At 38.5% G+C, this 15,061-nt stretch overlaps 1 protein-coding gene across 1 annotated transcript in view; it reads left to right on the top strand.

Moving 5' to 3' along the window:
- Positions 1-15,061, top strand: part of PARP8 (poly(ADP-ribose) polymerase family member 8) — a 131,199-nt gene that overhangs the window by 43,621 nt on the left and 72,517 nt on the right. Inside the window, exons 3-4 of the mRNA XM_037374019.1 lie at positions 9,671-9,708; positions 14,796-14,885. Of these exons, the coding sequence (XP_037229916.1) occupies positions 9,671-9,708; positions 14,796-14,885 (128 nt within the window). The remainder of the gene's footprint in view (positions 1-9,670; positions 9,709-14,795; positions 14,886-15,061) is intronic.

The following is a 15,061-nucleotide window of genomic DNA, read 5'->3' as shown; positions in this document are numbered from 1 at the left end:
TGAATGATAATCTAGCAATGTTCAGAGGTGCTGGACACCGCCTGACTTGACCAGAATACTATGTGTACCTGTAAGAAATAGATAAATAACAAGCTGTAGGTATGCCAGTGGTCCTGAATTATGTGAATGCCTTATATTGGTGTGAATAAATTGTGTTGGGCAATTCCGTTGGTAATATCTTTTAAAAATCTTTCCCTACAGGATTTTCTTATATTGAATGTGTGCAAGAATATGCACTTTTACTTCAGATGACTCCTAAAAGCTATAGTTTGACATTCAAATTCTGTATTTGGAAGTTACATATTGAGTTTGTATTGATATTAATGGAAGCTGTATGTATGGAACTTACAGAAAAGAGTTTAGTCCACAAATACAGTATCTCATCTATACCAAGAAGTACTGGGGACTTTATTTGGGGGGCTGAGGGTGGGGGTGTGGGCTGGGTAGAAGGGAAAATTTTTAATTCTGTGAGATATCTCAAAGAATTGAAGGGAAAAGTATTTAAATTTTCACTTTTTCCTGAACAGCAGTGGCTGTTACACACCTCATTAGATAAACAAGCAAAATGCCATCTAATTAATGAATATGTAGAGTGGTCTAAAAAGGATGCCTATTGCCGAACACTGCATGTAAAGGAAAGGAATCATTCCATTTGTTAGGGACATGATGAAGTTAAACATTGAATGTCTCCAGAGGTTTATGTAGTTTGGTTTGTTTGGGTTTTTTTAAGGTTTGGTAAGGTGCTGGAATTATCTGCTGAAATGATTGGGTAGATCTTCCTGTCACAAGATGCTCTCTTCTGTTGTTTTGATCACTGAATTGTTCAGTTTGAAGTTTGCCTTGTTTCCCTGCCTTGGTATCATCGTTGTTTCTTTTTGTGCCCTTGTATTTTTGTTTTGAAAGATCGCAACATGGAAGCTTCATACAAGGGTTGGACAAACAGTTTCTGTTCAATTGATCTTAATTGAAAACTGAATTACTAGAATTACAGCCACAAGAGCCTCTGAACAGCCTTCCAATAGGAAGGACAAATGTAGACCAAAACCCTGGGGCTTTAAGATAACTTTTACCTGGCTCCAAAAAGACTACGTCGTGGTTGCTTGTGACAGCAATGCTCCAAAAAGAAAATAAAGAAGCTGGAGAGGAGAAAATTTCTTCTTTAAAAAACCCACAAGACAGAGACTGTAAAAAACATGTAGTAGAAGATGGGCCCAATCCTGGAAATGCAGTGCCCAAAGGCTATGATCATATATGCTTCTCTGGCTGCAGCTGAGCTGGCTCAAGAGGTTACTGTCCTGAGTTTGTTTTGCACTCTGGGTCCTGGGGAAGGCTGAAGTTGGCTGAAGAGCTAATGGGGAGGATGGAGGAAGAATTCAGACCAGTGGAATCTGTGAAGAAAGTTCACAGAAGAGAGGTTTAAGGTGTATCCATGTCGAGGGGAGGGAGCTGGACTCAGTCAGACAGGGTGACTGCAAGAAGAGGTGGCTTTTTTAGTTCTGGGTGAAATGGTCTGAATCTGCTATGGCCTGATTGTGGACAACCTAGATTTGCATGTGCAGCCATATTTTGATGTAACTCTTTCTAGAATGACACACAACACAGAATTCCCCCCCCCCCCCCCTTATTAAATTATTATTATTATCATCATAAGTAATAACTTTAACTTTTTGAGTGTCCTCATGTTTATTGGAGTGATTAAGACTTTGGTGCATTTACTAGAAGATGCCATGACTTTTTCATCTGATGCTCTGCAAAAAGGAAGTGGTTGAGCTGTAGTCTTCTGTATCCCCTTTATGTGAATAATGTGCAAAATCAGGTGGGACTTCCTGAATAATGTTCACCATTTGATTCAGATGCACTTCGATTGCATGAAAAGACCAGTAGTGCAATTATTCTTAGTGCCAAATGCAAACATAATAACTTTGACTCTGCACCTCTGTTCCTGTAGGTTATGTCACAAAATGAAAGCAGTGCCATTTTTGGCACATTGACACTGCTCATGTCTCTTTGGAATAGCTCTAATTTGTCATCAATACATGCGCCTGGGACTTTTCATATGTCATCACACATGCATGTTCCTCAACATCCGGAGGAAAAGATTACTCAGTCACTTGTTATTCTTTGCTGGTGCACCACGGGGAATTTTGATGTATAGTGAAAGGAATGTGTGCACTAATTTCAATTCTTTGCAAGAGCCTGGCTCTGTTTAGCAGCAAAAAATAGCTGTGACTGATGCTGGGTCATCATGTACTGAATCACAAGGGATACAGAAACTCATTGAAGTAATGTCTTTCAGAAGGAGATTTAAGGTGGCCAGTGTCTGGAAACAAATTGCTGAGATGCAGACATGTATATGCAAAACATTTTAAAGGGTACTTCAAAAGCTGTTTAGAAATCCATGAAGCTAGTTTTAATCGGGAATCCAGAAAATAGTACGGATGTGAAATGGTTCACTGTCCAGTTGTATAAATAAGCTGCAGATATAAAAAAAAAAAGGGAAAAAAGTACTTGCCAAATTTCGCACCGTTTGGAATACATCTTGAAATTTTCAGCAAAGTGATTAAGTACCTGTGTCTAGAAGTACCAGGAGAGTGGTAGGGGCCAGAAGTCTTCTATTTCCTGTGCAACTTGCCTGTAATCTTCTTTGTCATGTACTGAAGACTCCCATGGACTTCAGTGGGATTTAATTCAAGTTCTAAAATCTGTATTTTAAAAGAAAATAAATTTTCATGTAGTGAGATTATTTTTGCTGCCCTTGATTAACAGTCACTTTTTTAATAGCTTTGCTAATATGTGCATGAAAACTTAGGTCTGCCTTCTCTTAATTTTCGTCTTGTTTGTGGAGGCTTCTAATTCTCTTTTCAGGCAATAATAAGGTTGTTTTTCAGTAATTGTTGTTTTATTTAATGACATCAGGTTTTATTTCACTGCTGGAAAAAAAGAAGTCCTGTGTTTCAGTAGTTATTTCACTGTGTGAAAGAGCAAAAAGTCTGTATTTATATTTTAAAAAGCCTTATGCAAACTTTTATTTTCAGAACCGTGCCATGTGTTGTGCTATCTATCATATTTCCAACTCGTGATTCTAACTACTGTTTGTATGTCCCTCTGTTTGGAGATGCATGTCACTTTGTTAGTGTTTTACACAACTGCAACTTTTTGCAGTTCCATTTATGTTTTGTCATGTTACTGGGACTGTCAAAGGTATCAGAATCAGAATTGTTTTACGTTGGAAAAGACCTTTAAGATCATGAATGAATGGAATGCAGTACTTGCTAGTTTGTGTTGTCTAATAGTATTTACTTCAGTCTTTAGTGGGATTTGCAGTGCAGTAACATGTGCATTGTATTATCATTTTATAAATACATTTTAAAAGCCTCCATATTTTTTACTAAAGGCATTGTGAATGTTAGCAATAGTTGAATACAAAATTTTCCTCATAAGAAAATTCAGAATGCTGCCACAGTTTTAGGTATATTTCTGAATATGAGCTTCAGTGGAGCAATTTCTCAGCTGATGTGTGCTGGGTGAGATGGAATCTTTCAGAAGCTCTAGAGCGGAAGAGCAAGATTATTTTTCCTGTAGTGTAATTGCATTGTTTTTTAAGAGCTCCATTGAAAGCTATCAAAGTATTTAATAGCACGGTAGTCATACATACCAAGTGATGAAATATTTTGTTAATTCACTTGTTCATAAATTGTCAGAAAACCTGACATTATCATTCACTCATGGTTGTGGCAGTTGAACACCAAAGGGGGAGTTTGCATTAAGTTCCTTTGTCCTAGCTGTAAGTAACACATCAGTAATTTTTGCTTAGTTTTTAATTGCTTTCATAGTTATTTTGTTTGTTCGGTTTTCAGCATAGAACAAAATTATTGTCTCCAGGCTGTGGATTTGGAAGTCTTGTCTGTCCATTAAGCAGAAGAGATCTTTTTGCCATAGAAAATTGCTGCTTATGGCTGCTGGGTCTCTTCTGCTGTTATTTGCATGCATGTCATCTTGCACAGATCAGAAGAAAGACTTGACATTGAAGCCTTTTGCAGTGTGTTTAACTATTAATTTTGAATTGTAGCTCTTTTCAGAGAATTTCCTAATTCAAATGAACTAAACTGCAAAAAAAAAAATAATTTTTTTTCTTGTTAAGTATTCAGATTTTTTTGTGTAAATGGCTTAGTTTTCCAGCTGGCCAATACCTAAATGCCTCATCTTCTACCAGTTCTCAGGGTATTTTTTCAAAGGTCAGATATTTCAGGAATGCAATCTGAAAGTTTTGTTTGGATGGAAACCCACAGTACATCTTTAATGTCTACCTTGTATTTGTGATATGATTTATTGCCAAGCTCTTAGGTTTCAAACTTGATCTCAGACCAATTACTAGAAGAGAGTGGCCTATGTTCAAGGTGGAATCCTTTTGGACCAATTTTCTTTCATTTGAGGAAAAAGGCTTGTCATAAGTGACACAATATGAAGGGCCAGGCTTCAGTATCAAATGGTGGTCTTATTGAAACAGAAGAGGAAGCTAAAGGCTGTGAAAATAATAGGAATCCATTGAGGAATTTGGAAGCATTTTCAAAGAAAAGAAACAAAGGAGTGAAGATGGAAGTGGGAATATTTTCTGCAGAATTAGTGGACATTCATTAAATATTCCACTGTGGCATATAATGTGTAGCTACTGAAGATCAGTAGTAATTTTGGAGAATTGATAGTTAGGCATTGGAAAAAGAACACAAGTTGTATCTGTTCAATTGGACCTTATTCCTTCTTACTGCCTCACCTAGAGGAGAGTAAAACCATCAAGTCTATATCACACTGTGCTTCCAGAAGTATTGTACTGGTCATTAAAAAGGCCCTTTGGCCCAAAGTTTTCACCAGTATAATTTTATTTTTCTTATGAAGATTTCACTATTCTTTTCTTCAGCTCGCCACTTACTCAGAAGTTGACCCTGGCATGTAATCAATGCCATAGTAGCATTTAATCTTACATATTTGTCCAGAGTTTACTTTGCTGAGTCTTAGTATTTTTTCTTCAGGTATGAAGTTTCAGTCATCCTATTAACTTCTGGCATTACTTCATTGATGAGCTAGATCTGGGATTTTTATTTGTTGTAAACAAAAAGTAGTCTCTTCTGAATTCTGTAGCTCCAGATGCATTAAGATTAAGAAAATCCTATTTGTTGTTTTCTTATATCATGTTATAGATTGGCATTAGACTAATGTAAGATTCCACATGACAAAAAATCTTGTTTCTATTCATCAGCAAGTTTGCAAGCTACAATGTTAGCACATGGAGCTCTGGCTCTGGTAGAGACAGCTAAAACTGGAATAGAAACTTGTCCTGGTTTTGCCTGGAATAGAGTTTATTTTATTCCTAGTAGCTGGTACAGTGTTGTGTTTTGGATTTAGTCTGAGAATAATGTTAACACGCTGATGTTGTAGTTGTTGCCAAGTAGCACTTACTGTAAGTGAAGGAATTTCAGTTTCCCATGCTCTGCCAGTGAGCAGGTACACAAGAAGCCAGGAGGGAGCAGAGACAGGGCAGCTGACCCAAACTAGCCAAAGGGATGATCCATACCATGGGACATAGTGTGGGGTATATAAACTGGGGAGGTTGGCCAGGAGGAGCCAATCACTGCTCAGGGGCAGGCTGGGCATTGGTCAGCGGGTGGTGAGTGATTGTATTGTGCATCACTTCTTTTTCTTGGATTTTATTCTTCTTTTTCCTTTTCATTACTATTGCTATTGTGATCATCATCATCATCTTTTACTTTATATTAAGCTGTTCTTATCTCAACAGATGAGTTTTACCTTTCTCTGATTCTCCTCCCTATCCCACCGGGGCAGTGGGAGTGAGGAAGTGAGTGAGCGGCTGCATGGTACTTAGTTGCTGGCTGGATTTAAACCATGACAAAACTAGATCACAATTTCCACACTTAATAAGGCAGTAAGTCAGCCGTTGCCGTGGGACAGAGCTGGTTGAATTGTCATAACCATTCCATGGGCATAAATCTTAGACTCGAGCCAGATGCTTCACATTGTTCCTGCTGTGCAAAACAGCTGGAAATGCAGCTTAATGGATTTCTTTCCTAGAGAGAAACTACAGGTGGCATAGAGTTGAGATAATGTGAATTTGATGGGAAGATACACTCCAGCTCCAGCATCATTGTGGCTTTAGGATGCATGTCTGATCCACGGGTTTGTACCGTGATAGTTCATGGTACTGCAGTTCAAGACATAGGAAACAATCTTACAAATTGATTTACAGAGGTGAAGCTGGTATTTTTCCTTTATATGAATGAGTTTTGTTGCAGTAACTTTTGCTTTGCTGTCTTTCTCAGTTTTCATGGATTTCTTTCTTTGCCCTGGAGATTCAATTTTTTGGGTAATATTTTACCTGGTAGTATAATCAGTTTGGAGGCTGCACTCCTCTCTAACTAGATTTTTTTATATATATATATATATAAATTATAGCAATATCAAATGCAGGTGAATTTGCTTGTTCTGTATCAAATTGGAACTGATTAATCTGAAAAATAACAATTAAGTGGTGGGTCTCCATCTATCTGATGAATTAGTTCTCAAATGCAGAGAGACCTTTGCAAGATAGCCTTTCTGAAGGAGGAACAGTTATGCTTTAAGCACATTGCAAAAAGCTTGCAAGGAGTCCCCTGTGAGTAGAATTGTTACTAAGCTAAGGCTGTGGATCTACATGTTAATATTATTTCAAGCAAAAAGAAGTTTACATTAAAAACTCATAATCAGTGAAACATCACAGCTTGCACTAATTTCCTATATGGTGCTTTACTGTGTTAAAATTTTATTAGGCAATTTCTAATATTAAGCTTGTTCTGACTTTAAAGGTCAAGAAGCATATATACTGTAGGATGCCTTCTGCAGAGGGTCTAAGCTGAATAAAACAGAAATAACACCATCATTGAGGCTTTGTTTGTACTCAAGTGTTGAACTATGTTGATGTAACTAAAGCAATATAACTGAATGAGCAAGGATGATGGTTGGCTGGTTAGAATGTGTTTATGGGAATGGAAATAAATTATAGTGCTATAAGTTGTATTTATAGCAATGTAACTGCAACAGGGTTGTACAGAAGAACTGCATTGCCAGAAGGAAAAATTACATCCCTCACTAGAATAATCATGATGTACATCGATGAGGGGGCCAGGCCTAAATTGAGTCCAGTTGCATTTCTGCATACTCAGGCAAGGAAGCTGCTTCAGTACTGGCTTTCTTTGGCTCTAAGAAGTTTTAACACTGGGAGGCATTGAACATCTGCATCTTCATTGAAGTTAGTGGGAAAATGCTTGGGTGGCTGCAGGACAGGGGCCTCTTAAGAGACCTTTGTTAGCCTGGTATATCTTCTTTTCTGACAAATCAGGTGCACAGTCAGTAGGAAGCAGTTTATCCTGAATGCAGAAAAATGTGCCAAAGTGTGGTCCTGTGCAACACTCAGAGGCAAGCTGAGACAGAAAACCAAGTTGTGTTCTGTTCGGTAGTTTTATTTCCACCTTTTGCTTCCATAGCCTGCACATCACTAACCTAAGATGACAAGCTCAAGCAAAGTACCACTTCATTTGTCTGGGGGCTCAAACAAGCCTTATTCTCCCTGAATATGAGTTTAAATATATGTGAGAAGAATGGACTATCTAAAAGGATGTTCCCATAAGATCTTTGTCTAGTATAATACTTCACTGATACTTCTCAAAGTACACTGATCTGGGGACACTGAAGAGAAAAGGGCAGAACAGAGGTCCCAACATGTGCTGAAAATATGAATTTAGATGGAAAGAAGACAATTAGACATTCCCTTTTGGTTGGGGGGGGGGGCGGGGGGGGAGCTGGGGGGAGAGGAATGAAACTAATAATGTAAAGATTTCCAGATTAAACATACCCAGCATAATAAACTAATAGTTCTGCTGAATTGAGGGCTATACTAAAATTTGTTCAGTTCCTAAACTGAATCAGTTTAGGAACTGAACAAATTTAATAAAAACTACTGGTTTTTAAATAAAAAAATAATTAAAACTATTGCTTTATTTTAATTGGAAGTAATTATCCTATTTTCAGGCATTTTGTTCTTTAATCTTGCTTCACATCTCCTTTAAATACTTTCTTTGAAGTGACAGCTCAGGATCATCAGATTGCTATTTCCAGCATACTACCATAATTATGGTTTGGCAGATAGGTTTTCTATTAATGCTTTTCAGATGGACACAGTGATGGGATTTAATTCTGGCTTGACTGAGGCTATCAAGAGTTGTGTGGCTAAATCTTTTGTCAGCTGTAATAAACACTCTTTCTGCTTCAATTTATGTGAACATCTCAGCCATTGAAGAAACAGGTATCTTTGCCTCTTAGTCAAACAATACATAAAATGAATTATGCTAGAATAGATGATGTGCAAAAACAGGTGACAGAGCTGTGTGGTAATAGATTGACTTATGGAAGAAAGTGTGAGGGACCTACTTTTTCATATTGATCACCCCTACAATCATTGGATTGTGACAGTGTAGTTCATTTAATGGAAGTCCTTGAGAGAAAAAAAGAAAAAAAATCATACATAGTTTTATTTTGTACTCTATATGGAAACTATATTCATGTAATTTAGAAAGATCCACTGAAACAATTTTCAGCAATGTACAGTACACACCAAAATTTATTAAAGGACTATGCCATCCTGCCTTTGTCTGCTTAACTCTCTACAGACCTGAACACACACCATGTATTATTTAAATGTGTAAGTTGACACATACAATTTATAGAATGTAGAAGTGGAAAGAACATGAATTATACAACAGAAAGCTTTCAGCGTGCTGCAGAGTTGAATGCTTTTAATGCAAAATTAAGACACACAGTAACCTTGCAAAAATTCAGAAGGACTTGGTGGCTAGTTAGATAATCGAGCCAACCACCATGCCCATTTTTCCTGCTCTCAGCAGTGAATTTAGTGAAGATCTCACTGGGTGGTAGGGAAAGAACATGTGGGCTGGGCTGGAGGACCAGGACGGTGTGTTTGTATAACTTACTTTCTTATGAAACAGACTCAGGTAATCCATGTAGTAAAGCTACCCTTTAGTGTGACCATGTCTCTTTCAAATTTGATTTGAACTCAGTTTGGCAAAGAGGTAGAGGAATCAAATAAAATTGCCACAGCTGTTACGAATATGAGGTTCTGATGAGAGGAAGGTGCCTGAACCATTCAGAGCCTTTACTGAGACTAATAGGAAGATACAGAAGTGCCCCAGCCAGCAAGCAAGGCTTGCTACTGGGTCTTGACTCAACCCGAGAAACCAGAAGCAGGGAAAACTTCTGGGGTTTACACTTTTCCAGTTCTGTTCAAAGAGCAACTTATTTTTTTAAACCTAAGCACAGATACTGTGCAATGTTACTCTAAAGTGAATATAATGCAGTCTTGATATTCTAAGAAGGTTGAAATCGGGATGTGCCAGTTTAGCAAAATAAGTTTTCAAAATGGGCATGACACTTTTATTTTTAGCTGAGCACTTCAAAAGCAATCAGAATAGCTGTTATTTTCTGTCCTGGAAACTGTCAGGAACCTATAAAAAAACACAATACAGGAGCAGGAAAAAAATGTTATGCCAGCAGTTACTGTTGTTGTTATTAATTCTGTTGTTTGTTTGTTTGTTTTTTCTTTTTACAGTGTATCCTATTCAGTGCATGTCTCTGAGGATTACCCAGGTACAGTGCAACATTCTTGTCCATGACACACATATGCATGTTACCACAATTTGCTCTATTCAGATGAGATGATCTGAAAGGGTGTTGTTGTCTTCCAGGTGCATCCTTGTGCTAATCATTTTCCATTAGTTATTTTCACAGTCATTCCTCCTTTCCAGGCATCATTTGTCAGCTGGGTCAGGGTGAGAAAACCTGGTTCACAAGTTTACAGAGACTGGAACTTATATGATGCTTTCCATGTCTGGAGCCAACAGTGATAGGAGTGAGAAAGCGCCCAGCTCCTTTTTGGCATGGTAGATAAAGCTTGATCTTTCAAGAGGCTGGGCAGCCTGGCATGGGGCCAGCAAGCATTTCTGCATTAGACCTTAATGAGACTACCCATGTTCTTCAAGTTAAGCCTGTGGACTATGCACTGATGCTTTTTGGGGTCAGTTGAAGCCAAGAGTTTGTGTATGGGTATGTCTTTGGTAACATAAGCTTGCAAAGCTGTTGCCAGCTGCTCAGTCCTTCATCCCTTTCATACTCTGAGCTGGGTTAGCAAAAGCATTTGTATAACCATGCAGCCAATCTAGACAAGGGGAATTATTCACATGAAGAACACCAGGCAAAAGCAAAAGCTAGTTTTCAGCTGGCTTATTTCCCTGATTTCCTTCACAAAGAGACTGCACAGATACTTCAGGTGGCACAGAGGTTAGCAGAAGTAGGAGAGGAAAGTGAGGATGAGGGCAGACAGGTGCTGTGCAGGTAAAGGTTCATGGTAGTACTGTTGGATTGTACGATATTGTGTATTTCGCACTTGGGATTATTTACGTGTAAGTACCATGAATGATATGAAGCCCTCTGGCCTTTTTTGATCTTTATCTGTAACATCTCTGTAATATTTCTAAAAGAAATATTTCTTGTTTCTTTTAGAATCTCTAAAGAAGTGAGGCTTTGATCTTCTTTACTGATAAGCAGTAGACTATATTGTTCAAAACACCAGAGCGCTTGAAGCAGATACAGAGAGAAATCAGCAAGCATCAGCAATGATGCTAAATACAATGGATTATTTGAAAGAATATTAACAATCTTTATGAGAGATATTTTCTTCACTGGTAAAAACTGGAGGGAAAGCTGCTACTAATAATTTTTCAACATGCAGTAAAGGGGAGAAACTGATACTCATAAAATACACAGTCATACCACAGATAAATTGGTTTACTGATTACTTCATTGCCCTGATAATGAATGGAGGGAAAAATACCATCATAAGTTATTAACAGTTTAGTTTATTAAACATCACAAAACTTGGATCTCTGGGAAGCCTTAACTAAATGGCAGGCTGGAGCACAGACCAGCAGTTACTCCCACAGCACATGAGATCTCATCTCCTGGCAAATTCTTCTGACAGACCTCAGATTTCCCTTACAATGCTATTTGTAGCATGCCTGGATGGCCTACAAACCTGAGTGACTTTGGTTGCTTTTAAACCTAATGAATATTCTCTGCCATTACTCCCTGTATTTTAAAGGCAGAACTGTAGCTGACAGGGGGATTGGGGGATTGGTAAACCAGCCGTACATGTTTACTGAATGAAGTCTAACCCTTCAAGGCTTTGGAAGACCTGATTTCATTTATATCTCAAGCTTCTGCAGGGTGCATGTTTGCTTTGTGATGAAGAGGTGTTCAGTGTGTTAGGAGTGATAATGGCTTTTTTCCATTTTAGAGGCTTGATCATAAAATACTTGTTTTGACTTGGTAAACCTGATTCTTTGTCATCTGTCCTTATCCTAAATCTCTAACTTAACATTACTGCTGACTGTGGCTCTCTTCTTTGGCATGTACCTTAAGGGGTGTTTCAGGGACATGTCAGAGTACCATAGTGTCAAGTCTGGGTAGCTCTGTGCTGATGTCCTCCTCAACTGGAAGGTGATCTGCCAACTATTGCTGCTAGTTGATAGAGTTCAGCATGTGCTCATCAAAATAAATTTCTTGCAGGGTAAATCTTTACAGGTCAAGTCCATTAGTGCATAGCTATACCAAACTTGTGTCCTCTGGAGATCAGGAGTGTCTAATACACAGTAGATCAAATCTAGAAATGCAGGAGAAGGCTGTCAGAGTTGATCATCAGATAAATTGCTAATGCATGCATTGAAAATAGAAGAGATTAAGTTACTATACAAATTATAGTCATTGAGCCAAAAGTGATAACACCACAAGTAAATTTTAGATACTATAAGAAGAGCTTTGGGTAATGCATATACTCTAGCTGCCTTTAGAAGTGGAATGTGTGTGTGTGCGCAGCAGAAGTGTTAATGTCTGCAGCGTCACCATTTTGGCGCTGATAACAGTGTGCAGCTATTGCTGAATTGCTTCATGAAGTATCAAAAGATTACAAACAGCTGAGCATTAAATCTTACCTATGGTAACCATAATATGACATGAGAACTTTACATAATGGAAGGTGTGTGATAATTAGATAATTATGAGTGAAAGGTAAAAATATGCTCACAATGCACAGTGAGGAACTTAATAGGTATAGTGTTGAGACAGTGAAGTCTCAAAGTTGTGTATACATTGCTGAAGTTGTGAAAATATCACTGAAAATTTTAGAGGCAGGTAATAACAGTTCCAGCAAAATATCTATGTAACCATTTTCTCATAACTTTGACACAACTGGGGAAAATAACTGCTCCAGTTGTAGAATATATCAATGAGTAGACTGAAGTCCCATTAATACAAGTGGATCATGAGTCCTATGAGAACCATTACAGCAGCAAGCATTTTTCTAATGAATATGTGTTTGGAGTGTGATACGCATCGGCTGCCATAAACTTGTAGAACTGCTGTAGTCTTTTATCCCAGTGATTTGTGGGTTACACACATGTTAACAGAAACATCCTTTTCTCAGACGTTGTTAGATTGCAGGAGAGATGGAGAGAATGAGTTTGGCAGTAAGTGATTTGCTGAATCTTTCCGCTAGGTATGGGCACTAGGTCCTCCACTTAAGAGGAGAGGTGTTCCTAGGTGTGGTGTGTTAGAAACTGGATGTTGAAGAAAGCAAATGAAAACCAGCATCTTAATTTCAAGTTTCATTAGACTGATGGAAGAAAAGGAAAAAATGCTAATGGTTGCCAAATAGAAAACAAAAACTTGGCAGTGAGAATAGTACTATCCAGCTGCCAAGCAAGAATGACAATGGACATAAAAATATAATTAAAATCTACAGAACTATAATTGAACAGTCCTTTTTTCCTTATATGTATATCTCGGTAATTTTCTATTCTGTATAGAACATATTGTTTTTCCTACTCTTTCATACAGCAGTAAGTTCTAGCACATGGATTTCCTTTCTCCCATCCATATATATGGTGTTTGGTATATTTAGAGCGATATGGTGGTCTCTGCTATTCCAGCTCATTAGACTCTATAGCAATAAGTTGCATTCCCAAACCTGGGAAAGGAATGGCCCAGAGCCATCCAGCATGGTGAGGCTGACACTGAAATGAAGACAGCAAGGTGGAGCATGCAAACAGAGGCAAGGCAGGGGTCCATGAAGAGGGTGGGATGCAGCTGTCCTGGATGCATAGTTCTCAGCCTATCCTGCCCACAGACAAAGTGGGAGAAGGAGTGAATGCTAGCAGATGGCTCAAGGGACTCCATTTTATTTGCGCAATGCTGTGGCTCTGAAACACATCCCTGTGCCAAGTGCACGTAGCCAAGTGGATACAGACTGAGCTGATGGAGCAGAAAAGTGGTGTCAGCCTCCTGCAGCAGTTGCCTGCATGCAATATGTGTATGTTGAGCGGAGCACAGATCACTCAAGGTTACCTCGTGGGACAGTGCAGGAGCAGAAGCAGGCGAAGGTGTGGAATAGTGTCAGACTCAGTAGATGTGTGCGAATGTGGCAGAAAAGCCATTTCACAGGCGGAGGGCGGTGCAGCTACTAGTCTTCAAAAGCAGTGTGGCACACCTGTGCGAGAAAGGGGCAGCAGCGCTGGGGCTTCATCTTCATACAGGCTGCTAAGAACCTCTGTAATACAGAATATTACTGAATTTACTGTTTAATTAATATTAACATCTTTAACATTTCACTGGAAGCACTGTGGTCAAAGACTTTGGGATTGCAGCAGGATGCTTAAAACTACATGTGAGTTTATGCACTTTGCTGATGTGGGACTGGAGTGTTTGGAATTATGATAGATCAAGTCCTTATTTCATTTTTCTTACTTGTCTTTTTATCTGTGATTATCTTAATTGCCAACCTCTCTGCTCTAGAGCTTAAATTTCAGTTCAGCCTAGATCAGTAGAAAACAAAGTATTATTACTTTCATAGACGGTTCAGCAATTTGTGCAAAATTAACTTCTGCAGATACTACATAAAAACTTGCTGCTCCTTGTTTGTTATTACTAAATGATTGGAAAGCAAAATGAGAAGCCAAACCAAAAAAACCAACACACACCCTCCACAGCCTAATTCCTACATTTTTAAAGAAAATTTGGGACGGACTTCCCATATTCATATCCATACCTAACATTTTTGTTAAGTGAGAGGAGTGATTTTTTTTCCTGAATCAGGCATAAGAAAGGTTGTCCACTGATTAGAAGATAACTTCAGACAACCTTTACGTGACTAGGCAAAATGAGGCACAAGTATTTTGCATAAAGGGCTGTTAACACCCAGCTCTGAATGCAGCCTTCACTCTGCACAGCAGATCTAGCTTGAGTTTTAGTGTCAGGCATAGCAAAAAGCATAGAACAAGTCTTCATTTTGCAAAGGTTGGTTCAAACCTCCTTAAGCCTTGGGGGACATTTCAGAGCAGTGTTTGGTGTGATTCACAAAAGACATGACATCAAACTCCAGGAGTCTGCTTGTATAAACTTCGGGTCTGAATCTTCCATCCTTCTGGTATTTTACTTTTCATTAGTGATATCAAGAGAAAAAAAAAAAAAAAGCCACCAAAAACCATCAGAAAGATGGTAGTGCTTGGCTTCCCTAACCAACTGGGGAGTAGTTCCTTATGGTACAAGGGTGGGATGGGCAACGTGGGAAGGGGCTGACAGAGCACAACTGGACTTCACCATGTGAGGTGTTTTTCTTTTCATAGATAACACTTATGTTTCCAGTTCTGATAATGATGAAGATGTGTTAGTTACAACAGAGCCAATTCCAGTAATTTTCCAGCAAATCGCTACAGGTAATCTTATGTCCCAAGTGTTTTATCGAGTTCATATTTTGTGAGGAAAGACAAGATGTTGTCTGCAGTTAAAGGGGAGATATGTTAATGTCTGCAAATACACAGTTTGCTATTTTCTCATCATCTTGCTGTAGTAAATTGTCCTACATTTCAGAACAGAAGAAATTAAAATATTT

This window comes from Falco rusticolus, chromosome Z (genome assembly GCF_015220075.1).
Source record: "Falco rusticolus isolate bFalRus1 chromosome Z, bFalRus1.pri, whole genome shotgun sequence".
Lineage (NCBI taxonomy): Eukaryota > Metazoa > Chordata > Aves > Falconiformes > Falconidae > Falco > Falco rusticolus.
This window is presented reverse-complemented; position numbering and strand designations above follow the sequence as displayed.